The sequence below is a fragment of the Manis pentadactyla genome, chromosome 15 (genome assembly GCF_030020395.1).
Source record: "Manis pentadactyla isolate mManPen7 chromosome 15, mManPen7.hap1, whole genome shotgun sequence".
NCBI classification, from domain to species: Eukaryota; Metazoa; Chordata; class Mammalia; order Pholidota; family Manidae; genus Manis; species Manis pentadactyla.
In genome coordinates, this window is record NC_080033.1 from 4,192,648 (window position 1) to 4,208,777 (window position 16,130).

The 16,130-nt window shown below is 45.9% G+C and overlaps 1 protein-coding gene across 4 annotated transcripts in view; it reads right to left on the bottom strand.

The window, feature by feature from the left end:
• The window catches only part of RELB (RELB proto-oncogene, NF-kB subunit), a 29,949-nt gene that overhangs the window by 2,027 nt on the left and 11,792 nt on the right, over window positions 1-16,130 (bottom strand). For all 4 annotated transcript variants that reach the window (XM_036885755.2, XM_036885754.2, XM_057492685.1 and 1 more), the window contains 7 exons: window positions 9,041-9,198; window positions 7,619-7,710; window positions 7,329-7,460; window positions 5,582-5,686; window positions 1,898-2,113; window positions 1,054-1,122; window positions 838-915 (listed from right to left, as the gene is read on the bottom strand). In XM_036885755.2, coding sequence (XP_036741650.2) covers window positions 838-915; window positions 1,054-1,122; window positions 1,898-2,113; window positions 5,582-5,686; window positions 7,329-7,460; window positions 7,619-7,710; window positions 9,041-9,198 — 850 coding nt within the window. The remainder of the gene's footprint in view (window positions 1-837; window positions 916-1,053; window positions 1,123-1,897; window positions 2,114-5,581; window positions 5,687-7,328; window positions 7,461-7,618; window positions 7,711-9,040; window positions 9,199-16,130) is intronic.

Below are 16,130 nucleotides of genomic sequence, written 5' to 3' on the forward strand. Positions count from 1 at the left end.
AGTGGTTGGAGCCTGGCTGGGAGCTGCGAGACTTCAGGTAGCTGGGGTATTGGGGGCAGTGGTCTCAGAGCTAGTGATCAGTGGGTGGGGAGGCTACTTCTGATGGCAGCCAGATAGAGTTGGAGTTCATGGACACTGAAGGCTGGCATGTGAGTTGAGGTGAAGTCGGATAGGATAGGCCAGACGGTGGCTGGACTAGAGACAGGCTCTGAATTCGTGGTTGGCTGGCTCTGACAACCACCTCCATTCATCCACCATCTCCCTGCTACCTGTTAGTGTTTCATCATTAAAAGATACATATGCCCAGGTGCAACTCCCTGTTCCCCATCACAGGCTAGCTGTGTGACCTCAGGTAAGAGACTTCACCTCTCTGGGCCACAGTTTCTTCACCAGTAAAATGTGTGTGTGTGTGTGAGAGAGAGAGAGAGAGAGAGAGAGAGAGATAACACCCACCTCACAGGTGACTGTAGATTCAATGAGAAAACATCCGCAGAACACTTATGTGCCTGGGATACAGTGTCTATAAAAATACATACATTTTAAAATGCCAGTGAAGCAGGTTATGTGAGGAGACTTTCAAGAGGAGCCCCTGAGGCTCTGAGAGGTGGAGCAAGTTGGTGAAGGTCACAAAGCAAGTAAATGGCCCAGTGGACATCAGAGCCTGCAGACTCTGTATCAGAACCATTTATTCTTTCCACTTTCTGCTGCTGGCTAAGTGGTGAGTCACTGGCCTTGGGGGAGTTCTTGGTGGGGGGCCTGAAGAGGCCAGCAAAGCAGGGCTTCAGTTCACCCTCAGCCCACCCCAGGCGGCAGGGGCCTGCACTGAGTCGGACCCACCTGAGCTGTGGCTGGGCAGGAAGTGGTCCAGGAAGGCTGGCTTCTTCCTCCGCCGTTTGCTCTCGATGCCATGGGGGTCTGAGGGAAAGCAGAAATGAGGATCCATGGATCCCCACAGCCACTTCTCCCTACCCTGGGGTGGGGCTGGGCAGAGGGATCAATCATCCCCTCCCAGGGACCTGGAGATGGGCATGGAAAGGGGCAGAGGAGACACACCAGAGCTATTCAGCTCCCCAAGGACACCGGGTATCCCCCGTTTCCGCTTCTTGTCCACGCCGTAGCTGTCTGTTCAGGAGACGCCAGGGACATACAAAATAATCCATCAATAATAATAATTAAGAATTAATTATAGATATCATTGAGGAAGTTGTTGAGCTGTTCTAACTCTTGGCCAACCAATGCAAATAGATGTCCACATCTTAATCAGAATGAAACCCAAATCCACTTTCGGCTGCACTAGGTCTCTCTGTTGTTCCTGGAATACACCAGGCACAGTATTGCACCTGGTGTCCAGCTGCTTACAACCCTCTTCTTCAACCCCTACTGCTTCACTGGAGAACAGCTTACACATCCTCCCGTCCTCAGCCCAGCTTTAGGAAGCCTCCCTGACCCCTGAGCCTGGGTTAGATGCCCTGAGCTGTTCTGTCTCCGTCCTGCCCACTTTCGTTATCACTATGTGGCAACAGGTCTGTCTCCCTGTAGGACTGTGAGACTCATGAGGGCAGGGCTGGTGCTATCTCAGACACCATTGTGTCCCCAGCACTACCCGGGAAAAGGCCAGGCATAAGCAGGTGTGCTGACAGGAGGATTGATTAAATATTCCCAAAATGCCATCAAATGGGTACCATTATCATTTCCATTTTGCACAGTGGAAGACTGAGGCTTGGAGAAGCCAAGGCAACACAGACAGTAAATGGCAGAGCCAGGATTTAAACTGCAGTCTGTGCAGCTGAGCCTGCATTTTACTTCTGCCTCTTCCCCTGGCCCCTCTGGGTCACCCCAAGCAAGGCCAAAGACCTGGTCCCTGGGGCAGTGGGTCAACCCGAGTTGCCAAGGTTACCATGGTCCCGAGGCAGGTACGTGAAGGGCAAAGGCTCGCTGCAGACCCCATCAGTAAGACGCTGCAGGAAGACGTTCACTGTCACTGGCTCAATGATCTCCAGGTCCTCGTAGGGTGGTGTCTTGAACACGATGGCAATCTGGCGGTGCACGTCAGCCTGGGAAAAGTCAGCCCGGCCTTCCCAGGAGGCTCTGCTGAACACCACGGATATATCCTCTGGTGGGAAAGTGGAGATGTCAGCTGAGCCGGGATACTGGCCCACCAGATCCCCAACTCATTCAGCCTCCCCGACATCAATTTTAATATTCCTAAGAATAAAACTAATCATAGTGGCAGCTAACCTGTTGAGCACCTACTGAGTGCCAGTCACTAAGTGTTTTATGTATTTTTATATACATCACTTAATCCTTCTGGCAACCTCAGAGGCAGGTAGAATTAATATCTCCACCATGTCAGGGACCCCCAAGACCACCACCAGATTCCGTGATTCATTCAAGGCACTCACAGAACTCAGTCTATAGTTATACTCCTGGCTATGATTTAGTACAGCAAAATGACACCAAGCATACTCAGGAACAGGAAAAGGTGCCTGGGGCAAAGTCCAGGGGAAAGTAGGCACAAACTGCCAGAGACCCCAGTGCAGTCACAAAGCACATGCTGATTCTCCCGAGCTACGAACTGTGCCCAAGGGCCAACCTTGTAAGCAGGACTGTCAAAGGACAACAGTCTCAGACCTGCTATGTTAACCCTTTTCTATGGACCCACTTCAAGGATGGAGAAACTGAGGCTTGGAGTGGTTATGGACTTACCAAGGTCACACAGCTGGTAGAATGGTCAGGATTCAACATGCTACTCTGCCTGATATTTCTTTTTCTTAGTGCCACTAACTCCATCTACCGAGGCTTTATATGTGTTGGACACACATGGCTTGCCTCTAAGTCACATAACAACCCTATGGAAAAGGTACTTTTGGGAAGCCCATTATATAGAGGAGGAAGCAAAGGCACAGAGAGGTAAAGTCACTTGTCCAAGGTCACACAGATAGCAAGTAGCGGAGCCAAGATGGGAGGGAGTCCAGGCAGGTTAGAGCTCTTCGCCACCAGCTCCTAGGTGAAGTTAGCTGAGGTCTCTGGGCCCAGTTTCTCACCTTAACAGATAGAAACCATAGTACCTGCCTCACAGGATTGGTAGGAGAGTTAAATGAGTCTACACAAGTAAAAGGCATACAAGAGGGCTTAGTGTATAATAGGTGTTCAGTCCCTGTTAGGTATGATTCTTTCCATTTGCATTATGCAAAATACTAGCTCCAGACCCAGCAGTCAGAATACCCTCAGTAAACGCCAACTCTTTGTAGTGTAGGTCTTGGGAAGTTGGGATCCCATCTCATCCGAACACCAGCTCACTTTAGGGATGAAGAAACAGTGGCTCAGGATGTGAAGTCGCCTGGCCAAGACTGGCCAGTGAATGAGTGATAGAACAGGATTCTCATCGTCTGTGGCTTCTCAGTCACACCTGGGAAGGTTTCCCTGCCCTGACCCCAACTCCCAGGCCCCTAACAATCTCCTTGGCATGCCTCAGATGCCAGTTTAACTATCACCTCCACTGGGAAGCCTTCCCAGATGCCCAGTCCCTGCCTGGTCTTCCTGCTGTCTAGTCTCCATACTTTGTCTTCTCTCTCAGCCAAACCCACATTTTGTAATTTGTATTTCTTTACCTACTTCCCATGATCTGAGAGCCCTGTGAGGGCAGAGCCCAGGGCTGTCTGTGTCCCTATGGCATCCCAGCGCTGCCTAGCACAGGGCCCAGCACACAGGAGCCGCCCAATAACCATTTGCTCCTTCATTCAAAATGTGACTTCCCTCTCCTGGGTAGGCACTCAAAAGAAATGAAGACAGGCTTTCAAACAGAAACTCACACACCAATACTCCCAGCAACACTACTCGTAACAGCCGAAAAGTGGTAACAACCCAAACGCCCATCAGCCCATGAATGGACAAACCAAATGGGGTGCATCCAGACAGAGGAACGGTACTCAGCCATAAAAGGGCACAAAGCACTGACACATGCAACCCTAGGGATAAACCCTGAAAACATTATGCTGAGTGAAAGACACATAAGGACACACAGTGTATGATTCCATTTATATGAAAAGTCCAGAACAGGCAAATCCACAGGGACAGAAGATGGATTGGTGGTAGCCAGAGGCTGGAGGAGTGGGGAATGGAGTGACTGCTTAGTGAGTAAGGGGTTTCTTTTTGGGGTGATGAAAATATTCTGGACTGCATAGGGATGGTGGCACAACATTGTGAATGTACTAAGTCACTGAATTGTACACTTTAAAATGGCTTAAAAAAATTCTTTTTAAAGAATGAACGTTGGGGCTAAAAATAAAAAAGAATGAGTAAAGAAATTTTTTTCTTTTCTGAGACCTCATGTGTGCTTGGCCATGGACTGGGTGGTTCCGAGGACACAAATGCTCACCAAGGCAGCCCTGGGTCCTGCCCCTATGACCCAGTGGGGGACATGTTAAGGATATAATCACAGGGCCTGAGAAAGGCTGGGGGGGGAGGGCACCCCTGTGATGGGTCCTTCCCCTTTCCTTGCCTCTCTCACTGCCCTCCTGCCCCAGTGGCCCTGACAGTCCTCCAACAGCTAGACTGGCTCAGAGCCTTTGCACGTGCTGTTCCCTCTGCTGAAACACTTTTCCCAGAGGACCACATAGATCCTTCAGTGGCTCCAATGTCATCTCCTGAGAGCAGTCCTCTCTGGACCCTGTAAATAAAATTGTGCCCCACAATTCCTCTAGCCATTCCCCTCTACTCCCTTTCTTAGCATTATTTTTCCCCAAATATTCTTTTTTACCTTCTTTGTGATTTTTTTCCAACTCTATTTTTCTATTCATCTCCTAGAAGAATGATTACAAGGACAGATCACCTGGAGTCAAATCCTGTCTCTACCTGCCTAGCTGTGTGACCTTGAGCAAGTTACTCAACCTTTCTGTGCCTCAGTTTCCTCATCTGTAAGAGGAAGATAATAATTGGATCTGCCTCATAGAACTGTTTGGCAGTTAGATGATCTAACAGATGATATGTACAAAGTGCTTACAATAGATCTTGGCATACAGTAAGAACAAGATAAATGTTAGCTCTGTATTACTGTTCCTGGTGATGTTATTTATAATAGAGTCACATGAAAGAAAGAGCAAAGGGGCCAGACAAGATCCAGTAAAAGGGAAGTTCTTCCCAGCCAGGCAATCCTGGGTAGGTTTTTTTTTAAAACCCTATTTGAGAAAGAGACATTTGAATAGACATGAATGAAGAGGAGGAGACACATCTCCTGCCCTGTTTTCTTTATCCATAGCCCTTATCACAAGTGCCATAAAGCATTTATTTATGTAACTCCATGATGTTAATATCAGTCGCCTGAGCTAGTGTTGGCAAGCACTGCTTGGCACCCAGACAGCCCACCCTCTTTGTCCGTGAGTAAGTGGGGGACTCAGTGACTCCGTGAGTGAATGAAGCAATCAGCTGTTTCTGCCAGGCTACAAAACCAGGGTTCTGGATCCTTCCATTCTGCTGCCCTAGGCAATCAGCTCCTCCTCCTGCCTCACCCTCCCAGGCTCCATGGATACCCCTGCAAGCCACCAGACACCCCTCTGCCTGCTTGCTGTCCCAGGCCCCTCACCTTTCTGCACCTTGTCACACAGCAGGTAGAGCTCCTCGCCACCCGTGCATGGCCCACTCTCCTTGTTGATTCGGCAAATCCGCAGTTCTGACGTGTTTGTGGACTCTGGGAAAGAGCACAAAGGTATATGAGAAATTCAGTCATCAAACCCTTATCAGGTACCAGGTAAGTGCCCACCCTGAGCCATGAAGAGGTGGGAATGGAGGAGTCAAGGCACCCGGTCCTCCTGGAGCCTGTGCTCCAGGCAGAAAAAGAAGACGCTCAGACAGCAAGAGTGAAGGGAAACTTGCTGGTCCTCCACCAGCTGAGGTCTGGTGGGTACTGAGCCAGAAGGGAGTCCTTCAGACCTCAGAGAGAGTTGGTGGGGTCAGGGACCAGAGATGATTCTTAGACAAGAGTTAATGGCCTGCAGAGTTAGTGGCCTAGAGAGTTCATCTCTAGTGGACACCTCTTCTGCCTGTAGCAGTCTTGGTCTGTCTTTTATTAACAGATCCCCCATTTTCCTTCCATCTCAGTTGTAGGGATTGGGTAGGGCTAAGCCTACTCCCTAGCTCAGCAGTGACCACGTGTCCCAGACCTGGCCAATCAGAGCATTGCCTCCCTCTGGCCTCAGCTGACTGGTCAGAGAAGATCATAAAACCAGGCCAATGAGAGACAGCCCTGAGACTCTGAACAAAAATATGAACGTGGTGGCTGAAAATAAAAAAGAATGAGTAAAGAAATTTTTTCTTTCCTGAGACCTCATGTGTGCTTGGCCTTCTGGGTAAGAGAAGCTCTCCTTGGCAGTGGGGGAGAGGTGCCAAGACAGTAGAATATAAATAAGCCTAAAGCTGCACACAGTCACTTTGCCCCCACACAGGAGGGCCCTGACAAGAATGGCTCTAACATGGAGGAAGCATAGGTGAGAAATGGGAAGACACAGATGCCTAATGACATCACTGAGGACCAGGATGGAGCCAGACCTGAAGCGCTGTGCTATCTTCAGACTTTCTCAGCTAATGGAACAAATTCTTCTTTGTTTCTGCTTCAACCCATTTGAGCTGGGATTCTATGACTTGCATCCATGAAAGCTCTGACTGAATAAATATCCTTCCCCATTCTGATGCTTGTGGCAGTCACTACAGGCTGGCTAAATCTAGCAGCCACTCCCAATCCCCTCTTCCATGCCTATACCCCTCTCTAGCAGATGACAAACCTAAATACTTGGTTTCTCAGATGCTCTTGCAACTAAGGGTGGCCATGGGATCAAGTTCTGGCCAATGAGACATAACCAGTGGGCTTCCAGAGAATATATTAATTTCTTCTATAAAAGAGAGAGAGAGAGAGAGAGAGAGACTCATGCTCATGCTGCTTATTCCCTAGGACTGCCTAGTATAGTTGTATAGGTTGTGCATTCTACAACAGTAGGAGGCCCCATTTCCATAGGCTACATAGTAAATGCTGACCCCTGGAATCGGGCAGTGTGCAGCCTACACACCATATAGGGCGACACTGCCCATCAAGCCTTGAACACAGTGATGATGTCAGGAGCTGTGGCAGCCAGCTCGTGACCATGAGGGAAATGCCAAGAGGATCACAGAGCTGCTGAACCAGTACCCTGACACTGCTTAGCAGCAGACGAGGAACAGACATAATAAATGAGACAAATAAAAATAAAGACCTCCCTGTATATTCATGCCATTGTATGTGGGGTTTCCTGGTACCACAGCCAAGGACAACCCTAAAGGACACAGCACCCTTGACTCACTCTTGTCATAAACGGGCTCAGACAGCACAGGGTCCATCCGGCGCATCTGTCCCTGCTGGTCTCTGTATGAGGCCTGGAAGCAGATCCTCACGACATTCATGTCCACCTCCTGATGGTTCTTCAGGGATCCAGCTGTGGGAGAGATACGGGAAGCCTAAGGGTTGGGGAGAGGGGACAGGGAAGGGGTGGGGCTGGGCAGATGGTGGATACTGAAGAAAGCAAGGGGATGGGTGTGGCAAGGGAGCGGAGGGTCCAGAGGACAGGACAACCAGGCTAGGCACGGGACTCACCATTGTAGGGGTCGATACCCAGCTGAATCTTCCGCTCAATTGCAGCCTCGATCTCCTTCTTCCTCACACACTGGATACCCAGGTTGTTAAAGCTGGGGGAGGGTGTATACAGGGGTTAGGGAGGTACTCCTAAAGGGGCAGGTGGAGCCCTAACCCACAGCTGGGCTCTGGCAGATGCTGCCTTGGGGCTCACAGTCTCAGGGGCTGAGGTGCCCCAGGCCCCTGGGGTCCCAGCATTAGGAGGGGTCTGGGGTTCAAACCCCTCAGTGGTGTCTAGGATTCTTGAGAGAACCTGGGAATACAACATATATTTACCACCTGAAAACAAGGGCCAACCTCATTTACAACAAGAAAACTGCAAATTAAACAACAAAGTAATGCCAGTTTTTAAGAACTCATCAAAAGGGCAAAGAAAAATATTTGGTAATACGTCTGCTTTCACCCATTGCTGGCGGGGCTGTAAATTACTCCGGTAATCATGCACTGGACGACAATATGGCAGTATTCATTCATTCCAAAAATATTTCCTGAGCGCCTACTGTGTGCCAGGCACTGTGCTAGGCACTGGGGGATACAGCAGGGAACAGAAGACACAAAAGCCCTGCTCTCATGGTGCTGACATTTTCATAAGTTTATAAACCACTAAAAGTATAAATGTACAGACTTGGAGGCTACAAGCTCATTCTAGGAATTTATCCCGGAGAAGAAATGATACACATGCACAGCCACGCATCGTAACACAGGTAGAGCCACAAGAGCCTGGAACCAACTGAAGTGCCCGTTTATGGAGAACTTGTTCAATTAACTGCACAAAGGTGTATGTTGCTAGGACGTATGTTGATGTTTTTGCAGCCAATAAAAAGGACAGGGCAGCTCTACATACTGATAGGAATGATATCCAAGAAATACTAGGACATAAAAATGAGGTCCAAATGACTTCTATCATTTGTAAGGGGAGAAATACGTGCATAGCACAATTTATAATTGCCCCCGGGAAAGGGCCCTGGTAGCTGGAGGCCCAAACATGGCAGGAAAATTTATTTTTCACTGCACATCCTTTCTCAACCTTTTATTTTTTTACTTCTTAGAAATATATAAATTATAAAAGCGAGAGGGAGAATGGGCTTTGCAGTTAAGTCACGTCTGGAGTTAAATCCCAGCTCCGCCACTGGCTAGCTCTCAGCTTCCCCCTCTACAAAATGGGGATAGAAAGAATGCGTGTGAATGTGCATGCCGTCGGGTTCCAGGCCTAGGGGAGACCCTCTGCACCACCCCAGGCCTGGCCTTGGTTTTCCCAGCTAGGAAATGCAGTGAGGAGAGTCCGGCCAAGCTGCCCCTCGCCCTGAGGTTTCCCTGAGCCGTCCTCAGCCCTTCCAAATCTGCATGACCAAGGGTGAAGGGCCAGGGGTCAGGGTTGGGTACCTGTGTCGGTGGCTGACATGAGGCCGCAGCCGCACCCTGCAGACGCCATCGGTGCAGTCCTTCCCCACGAGGCTGTGGGGGTGGACTCGGTGAGGCCAGTCCTTCCACACCAGGCATGCGGTCACCTCCACCTCCCGCAGCCCTCCACAGTCCCGGAGCTGCAGGAAGACAGGTGCTCTTTTGGGGTCCCACTGCAGACACCTGCACCCATCGAAACTCCCTGCGGCCTCCCTTAGTAACTCCCCACCTCTCTCCCATCTCCCACCTGGACGATGGAAGGGTCTTTGCTTAAGACCCCTCTGAGATCCTAAATCAAAGGCTTCCAACTGGTGGCCTGGGTGCCTCACAGCATAATCATTGCCCCACAGATGAACTCTCTTGGGCCACTAAGCGTTTTGAAACATTGGACGCCCACAGGTTCTCCAAGCAAGGTCTGCAGACATTCTAATGATGAGGGGAGCAGGCACCTCTACAGTGGAGGAAGCTGGCAGACACACACCTTAACCAGGTGATCAAGGTCAGCATCAGCAATACTGGGCCACAGTGACTTAGATAGTCACTGACTAGATGAGCTGGGAAGGTCACAACGACACTGTGTGACAGCCCCCCAGAAGCTCATCGCCTGAGTCTAACGAGCAAAGGTCAGACTAGCACAATTGTGGTCACCAGGACAAAAATACCAGGGTTGTGAAAGACAATAAAGAGATGGGCACTACATCTTGGGTTAAAAGAGAACAAGTAATATATTTTGACCTGGCAGGTAGTTACATGGTGTATACATACATAAAAATGCACAGAACTGTACACTTAAGATTTGATCAACTGCAACTCAATTTTTTAAAAAAGGGCATTAAAGAGACACGACAACCAAATCCCACATATAATCCTTGATTGGATCTTGGATTAAGGAGGAAGAAACAACTATAAAACAAATTTGGGACACTGGGAATTAAGTATGGGCTGTATATTAGATATTATGCAATAGTGTTCATTTTCCTAGGGACGATAACGGTATTGCAGCTGTGCAAGAGCTTATTCATAGGAGATGCATGCTGAGGTATCTCAAGGTGAAGCAGCATGATATTTACAACTCGTCTGCAAATGGTTCAGCAAAAAGCGATGTGTGTATTTGCATATGTGTGTGTCTGTGGGTATGGAGAGTGACACGGCAAAAGGTCAGCTGGTGTGTTTGGTGGAGGGCACACAGGTGTTCGTTGATTTAACATTAAAATATGTACATTAAATATGTGCAATTTTTGGTATGTCAATTATACTTCAATAAAATTTTTTTTAAAAAGCTAAAAAACTTTTAAAAAAATGAAAATAAAAATTTGGAGCCTACATTTAAAAAGTATGGACATCATGATATTCCAGATTTCCAGATTCTTTAAAAATAATAATTATTATTATTCCTGCTCAGAAGCCACATGCAGCAGAGGATAAAACCAGGCCCTTTAGACGGGGCCCAGACTCTCTCAGCCCCTTGGCTTTCCTGGTCATCCACAGGGTCCTGCTGGCATCAGGGATCCTCCTCTAAAGCCTGCTCTGAACTTGTAAAGCCCTTGCCCAGGAAACACAATGAAAATAGTGTGTCTCGGTGAAGGAATACCGCCCTCTAGGGGGCGTTTGGGATATTGGGGGTGATTTTGGTTGACACTGACGGGGACCCACAGCAGGCAGTAGCAGATAAGAGCCAGAGATGCTACATAGCCTGTGATACCAGGGACAGTTCCACACAAGCACTTCAAGATTTTTGAACATCCTGCCGACGTTCACATCACTGACAAACCTGTTTAAATTGACCAGAGCTCTGAACCAGCTCCGTTTTACACATACAGTATTTTTTCCCATAATTTAAAAATACACTGATATTTCAAGGACTGCAGCCACCATATTGAGAGAGGGCTGAATTTTGTCTAGATTGAGAGATGTTCACCACTTTGGAAAATCCTGCCACCAGTGACAACCCTGGGCATATGGCATTTAAGTTACCAAGTACACCTGACTGTGTCAGGCTGCATATGTGGCCACTACACTAATCAGGTCACAGGTAATTGCCACCTTTGTTCTGTTTCCTTTGGGACTGTGCCTGAGCATTTATATATTGAAAAAATGTGCTTACTATGCTGTATTATTTTTCTTTTATTTCTCCTTCATATTAAAGTTAGGGCATTATGGACTGGGGGGATGATTACCAGTAAAGGTAGGTAATGTTGTCTATAAACTTCACAGTCAGAAAGGGTTAAAACTATCCATTTAACTAGCTCTGCTATAATACTAGGAGATTCCAAAATCTCAGAGTCAACAGTCTCAGGATTCATGAGAACTAGAGGTTTATAAGTTTTTTCATCTTTGAGATGTCACATGAAATCGTGGATGCAACATGAGGCCTTAGAGTAAGCCAGACCTGGTACTAAATCCAGGCTCTTTCACTGGTCATCTGCAGTGACAAACCTCTCTGCTCTTACTGTGCTTATTTACTGTCTTACTGTTAAATGGGTATCATTAAATACCTGGCACTCAGAGCACTTACTAAATGGTGGTGATTACTAGAGTAAATTTGCTGTGTGCCCTTGAACAAGTAACTTACCCTCTCTGAGACTCAGTTTCCTCCTTTGAAAGATGGGGATAAAAATCCTAAATCCACATTTGGAGACAGGTCATCCCCTACCGTTGCACATTTATTGTTTTAACTCTGAAATCAAAACCAACATCGAACCAGAATAACTACCTGGAAAGACTTTAGAAATAAAAAGTTGGGGAAATTACAGCCTTAGAGTACCACCCCACAGATAACTTACTAATTACAGAGGAAAGCTGTGCCTTTATATTGGAACAACCTAGTGGTCACTAGTTGTTATGGTAATATAGTTAATAATATTATATAATATCTTTGTATGTTGACAGATGGTAACTACACTTATCATGGTGAGCATTTAGTAATGTACTTGACAAATCACTATGTTGTACACCTGAAACCAATATAATATTGTATATCAACTACACTCCAATTTTTAGAAAAAGCACTTACCCCATTCATGACGGCTCCCTCTCAGGACCTAAGCACCTCCCAAAGGCCCCATCTCCTAACAGCACCACACTGGGGACCAGGATTACAACATATGAATTTGGGGGGGAGCACAAACATTCAGACCATAACAGGACCTGGCAACTGAATGCAGCATGTAATCCCAGACTGCGTGTTAAACGAGCAAACAACAAAGACAACAGTTATAAAGGATATTCTGAAGACACTTGGGGTAACTAGAATATGGGCTTAATATTACATAATATCCTTGTATGAATATTAAGTTTCTAGAGTGTGATAATGGCATTATTATTATGTAAGTCCGACATTGTGGGAAATGTTCTTGTTCTCAAGAGAGAGACACTGAAACATTTTGGATGAAGTATTATTGTATATTCAATTTACTTAGAAATCTCCCTCTATGAATGTATACACAAAGAGAGAGAGTACAGGATTAAAGATGGCAGTGTGACAGGTGAGAGAGAGAGAGAGCTCCTCTTAAAACCACATATAATACAAAAAATAATTAATACACCTAATCCGGAAAGAGCAACAGGAAAGAAGGCTGCGCCAGACTGCATAAACCTGGAGGAAAGAACAGACCTCATGGAACACGGTAACGTACCAAAGCCGTGACCTGGTGGGACCCAAGCCCTTCCCCCACCCCAGCTCACCAGCTCATAGTAAGCAAATCAAAACTTTGATTTCAGAGTTTAAAGAGAAACAGAGCAGGAAAGGAGTGGAGGCCTGGGACTGCTGAACACCTAGCCCTGAGATCTGCTCTGGGAGCATGAAACTACATTGCATGGTGCTCTGGTGATAAGTGGCGTTGGAAAACTAAGACAGGATGAATACCTGGAGAAACTGAGATTCCAGCTGCTTGTGGAAAACAAGAATCCATATCCGCTGATCTGGGCAGACTGTCTAAGAGACTTCCTAAAAGCAAGAGGGCTGCTAAAGGGGCAAGGATTGCACAGAGCTTACTGCTCAGGAGAAAGGACATGTAGACAAAATTCTCCAGGTGCACTCTGCCCAGCAGATTGGGAACTTTCACGATCTTCAGGTGCTCTATCCCCCTGGCTGGCTACACAGCTCCAAGGAACCCCTCCGTGATACGCCTGCTGCGCCTTCCTCCCAGCCAGCCCCACCTGGCTCGCAAACCGGCAGTCTCTACCCTGGTGTCAGGCCAGCTAGAGGGAAGCCCCGCCTACAGCAGCTACAAACACAAAGCATAGAGGCTTACACCTGTGTGTTTGGCCCACTGGTTCTGGCAGTGGGGACAGGCATAGCAGCCGGGAAGCAGGAAACAGCTCTTTCCTCCCCCCAAGGACCAGCACCATTCCCCTATGACCCCCGACATCACTCCTGGGGCTCAGCAGCTCCAGAGAGTAGAGCTTCTGGGCACTAGAGGGCACCACATACAAATGTGAAATGTCAAAGGAACCTGGTTCAGAGCAAAATCTCAACACCAGAAAAAGAGTCAAGTGAGACTGAACTAATAAATCTTCCTGAAAGAGATTTCAAAATAAAAATCATAAACATGCTCCCAGAGGTACAGAAAAATATTCAGGAACTCAGGAACGAATTTAGGACAGAGATCCAATCATTGAGGAGCACAATGGAGGGTATTAAAAGCAGGTTGGATGTGGTGGAGGAGATGATAAATGAAATAGAAATTAGAGAAGAGGAATACAAAGAAGCTAAAGCACAGAGAGAAAAAAGGATCTCTAGGAATGAAAGAATACTGAGAGGACTGTGTGACCAATCCAAACAGAACAATATTCATATTACAGGGGTACCAGAAAAAAAAGAGAGAGAGAAAGGGATAGAAAGTGTCTTTGAGGAAGTAATTGCTGAAAACTTCCCCAATCTGGGGAAGGAGATAGTCTCTCAGGCCATGGAGATCCACAGATGTCCCAACACAATGGACCCAAGGAAGAGAACACCAAGACATACAGTAATTAAAATGGGAAAGATCAAGGATAAGGACAGACTACTAAAAGCAGCCAGAGACAGAAATAAGATCACATACACAGGAAAGCCCATCAGGCTATCATCAGACTTCTCAGCAGAAACCTTACAGGCCAGAAGGGAGTGGCATGATCTATTTAATGCAATGAAACAGAAGGGCCTCAAACCAAGAATACTCTATTCGGCAAGATTATCATTTAAATTTGAAGGAAGGATTAAACAATTTCCAGATAAGCAAAAGCTGAGAGAATTTACTTCCCACAAACCAACTCTACAGTGTATTTTGGAGGGACTGCTATAGATGGAAGTGTTCCTAACATGAAATAGCTGTCACCGGAGGTAATAAAAAGGGATAGACAAAGAGTACAGAATATGATACCTAATATATAAAGAATGGAGGAGGAAGAAAAGGAGAGGAAAAAAAAGAACCTTTAGACTGTGTTTGTAATAGCATACTAAGTGAGTTAAGTTAGACTCTTACATAGTAAGGAAGTTACCCTTGAACCTTTGGTAACCATGAATCCAAAGCCTGCAATGGCAATAAGTACATATGTATGGATAATCACCCTAAATGTAAATGGTCTGAATGCACCAATCAAAAGACACAGAGTCACTGAATGGATAAAAAACAAGACCTAACTATATGCTGCCTACAAGAGATTCACTTCAAACACAAAGACATACACAGACTAAAAATAAAGGGATGGAAAAAGATATTTCATGCAAACAATAGGGAGAAAAAAGCAGGTGTTACAGTACTTGTATCAGACAAAATAGACTTCAAAACAAAGAAAGTCACAAGAGACAAAGAAGGACATTACATAATGATAAGCGGTCAATCCAACAAGAAAATATAACCATTATAAACATCTATGCACCCAATACAGGAGCACCAACTTATGTGAAACAAATACTAACAGAATTAAAAGGGGAAATAGAATGCAATGTATTAATTTTAGGAGACTTCAACACTCCACTCACTGCAAAGGACAGATCAACCAGGCAGAAAATAAGTAAGGAAACAGAGGCATTGAACAACACATTAGAACAGATGGACCTAACAGACATCTACAGAACTCTATACCCCAAAGCAGCAGGATACACATTCTTCTCAAGTGCACATGGCACTAGGCCACAAAAAGAGCCTCAGTAAATTCAAAAAGATAGAAATTGTACCAACCAGCTTCTCAGGCCACAAAAGTATGAAGCTAGAAATAAATTACTCAAAGAAAACGAAAAAGCCCATAAACATATGGAGGCTTAACAACATGCTCCTAAATAACCAATGGATCAATGACCAAATTAAAACAGATATCAAGCAATATATGGAGACATATGACAACAATAATTCAACACTGCAAAATCTGTGGGACACAGCAAAGGCCATGCTAAGAGGGAAGCATATTACAATCACATATGAACAGTCTAAACTCACAACTAATGAAACTAGAAAAATAACAAATGAGGCCCAAAGTCAGTAGAAGGAAGGACAAGATTAGAGCATAAATAAATAAAGTTGAGAAGAATAAAACAACAGAAAAGAAGCAATGAAAGCAGGAGCTGTTTCTCGAGAAAATAAACAAAATAGATAAACCCCTAGCCAGACTTGTCAAGAAAAAAAGAGAGCCTATACACATAAACAGAATCAAAAGTGAGAAAGGAAAAATCACTATGGACACCACAGAAATACAAAGAATTATTAGAGAATACTATGAAAAATTATATGCTAACAAACTGGATAACCTAGAAGAAATGGACAACTTTCTAGAAAAATACAACCTTCCAAGGCTGACCAAGGAAGAAACAGAAAATCTGAACAGACCAATTACCAGCAATGAAACTGAACTGGTAATCAAAAACCTACCTAAGAACAAAACTCCTAGACCAGATGGCTCCACCACTGAATTTTATCAAACATTTAGTAAAGACCTAATACCCATTCTCCTTAAAGTTTTCCAAAAAGTAGAAGAGGAAGGAATACTTCCAAACTCATTCTATGAGGCCAGCATCACCCTAATACCAAAACCAGGCAAAAACACCATAAAAAAAGAAAATTACAGACCAATATCCCTGATGAACATAGATGCAAAA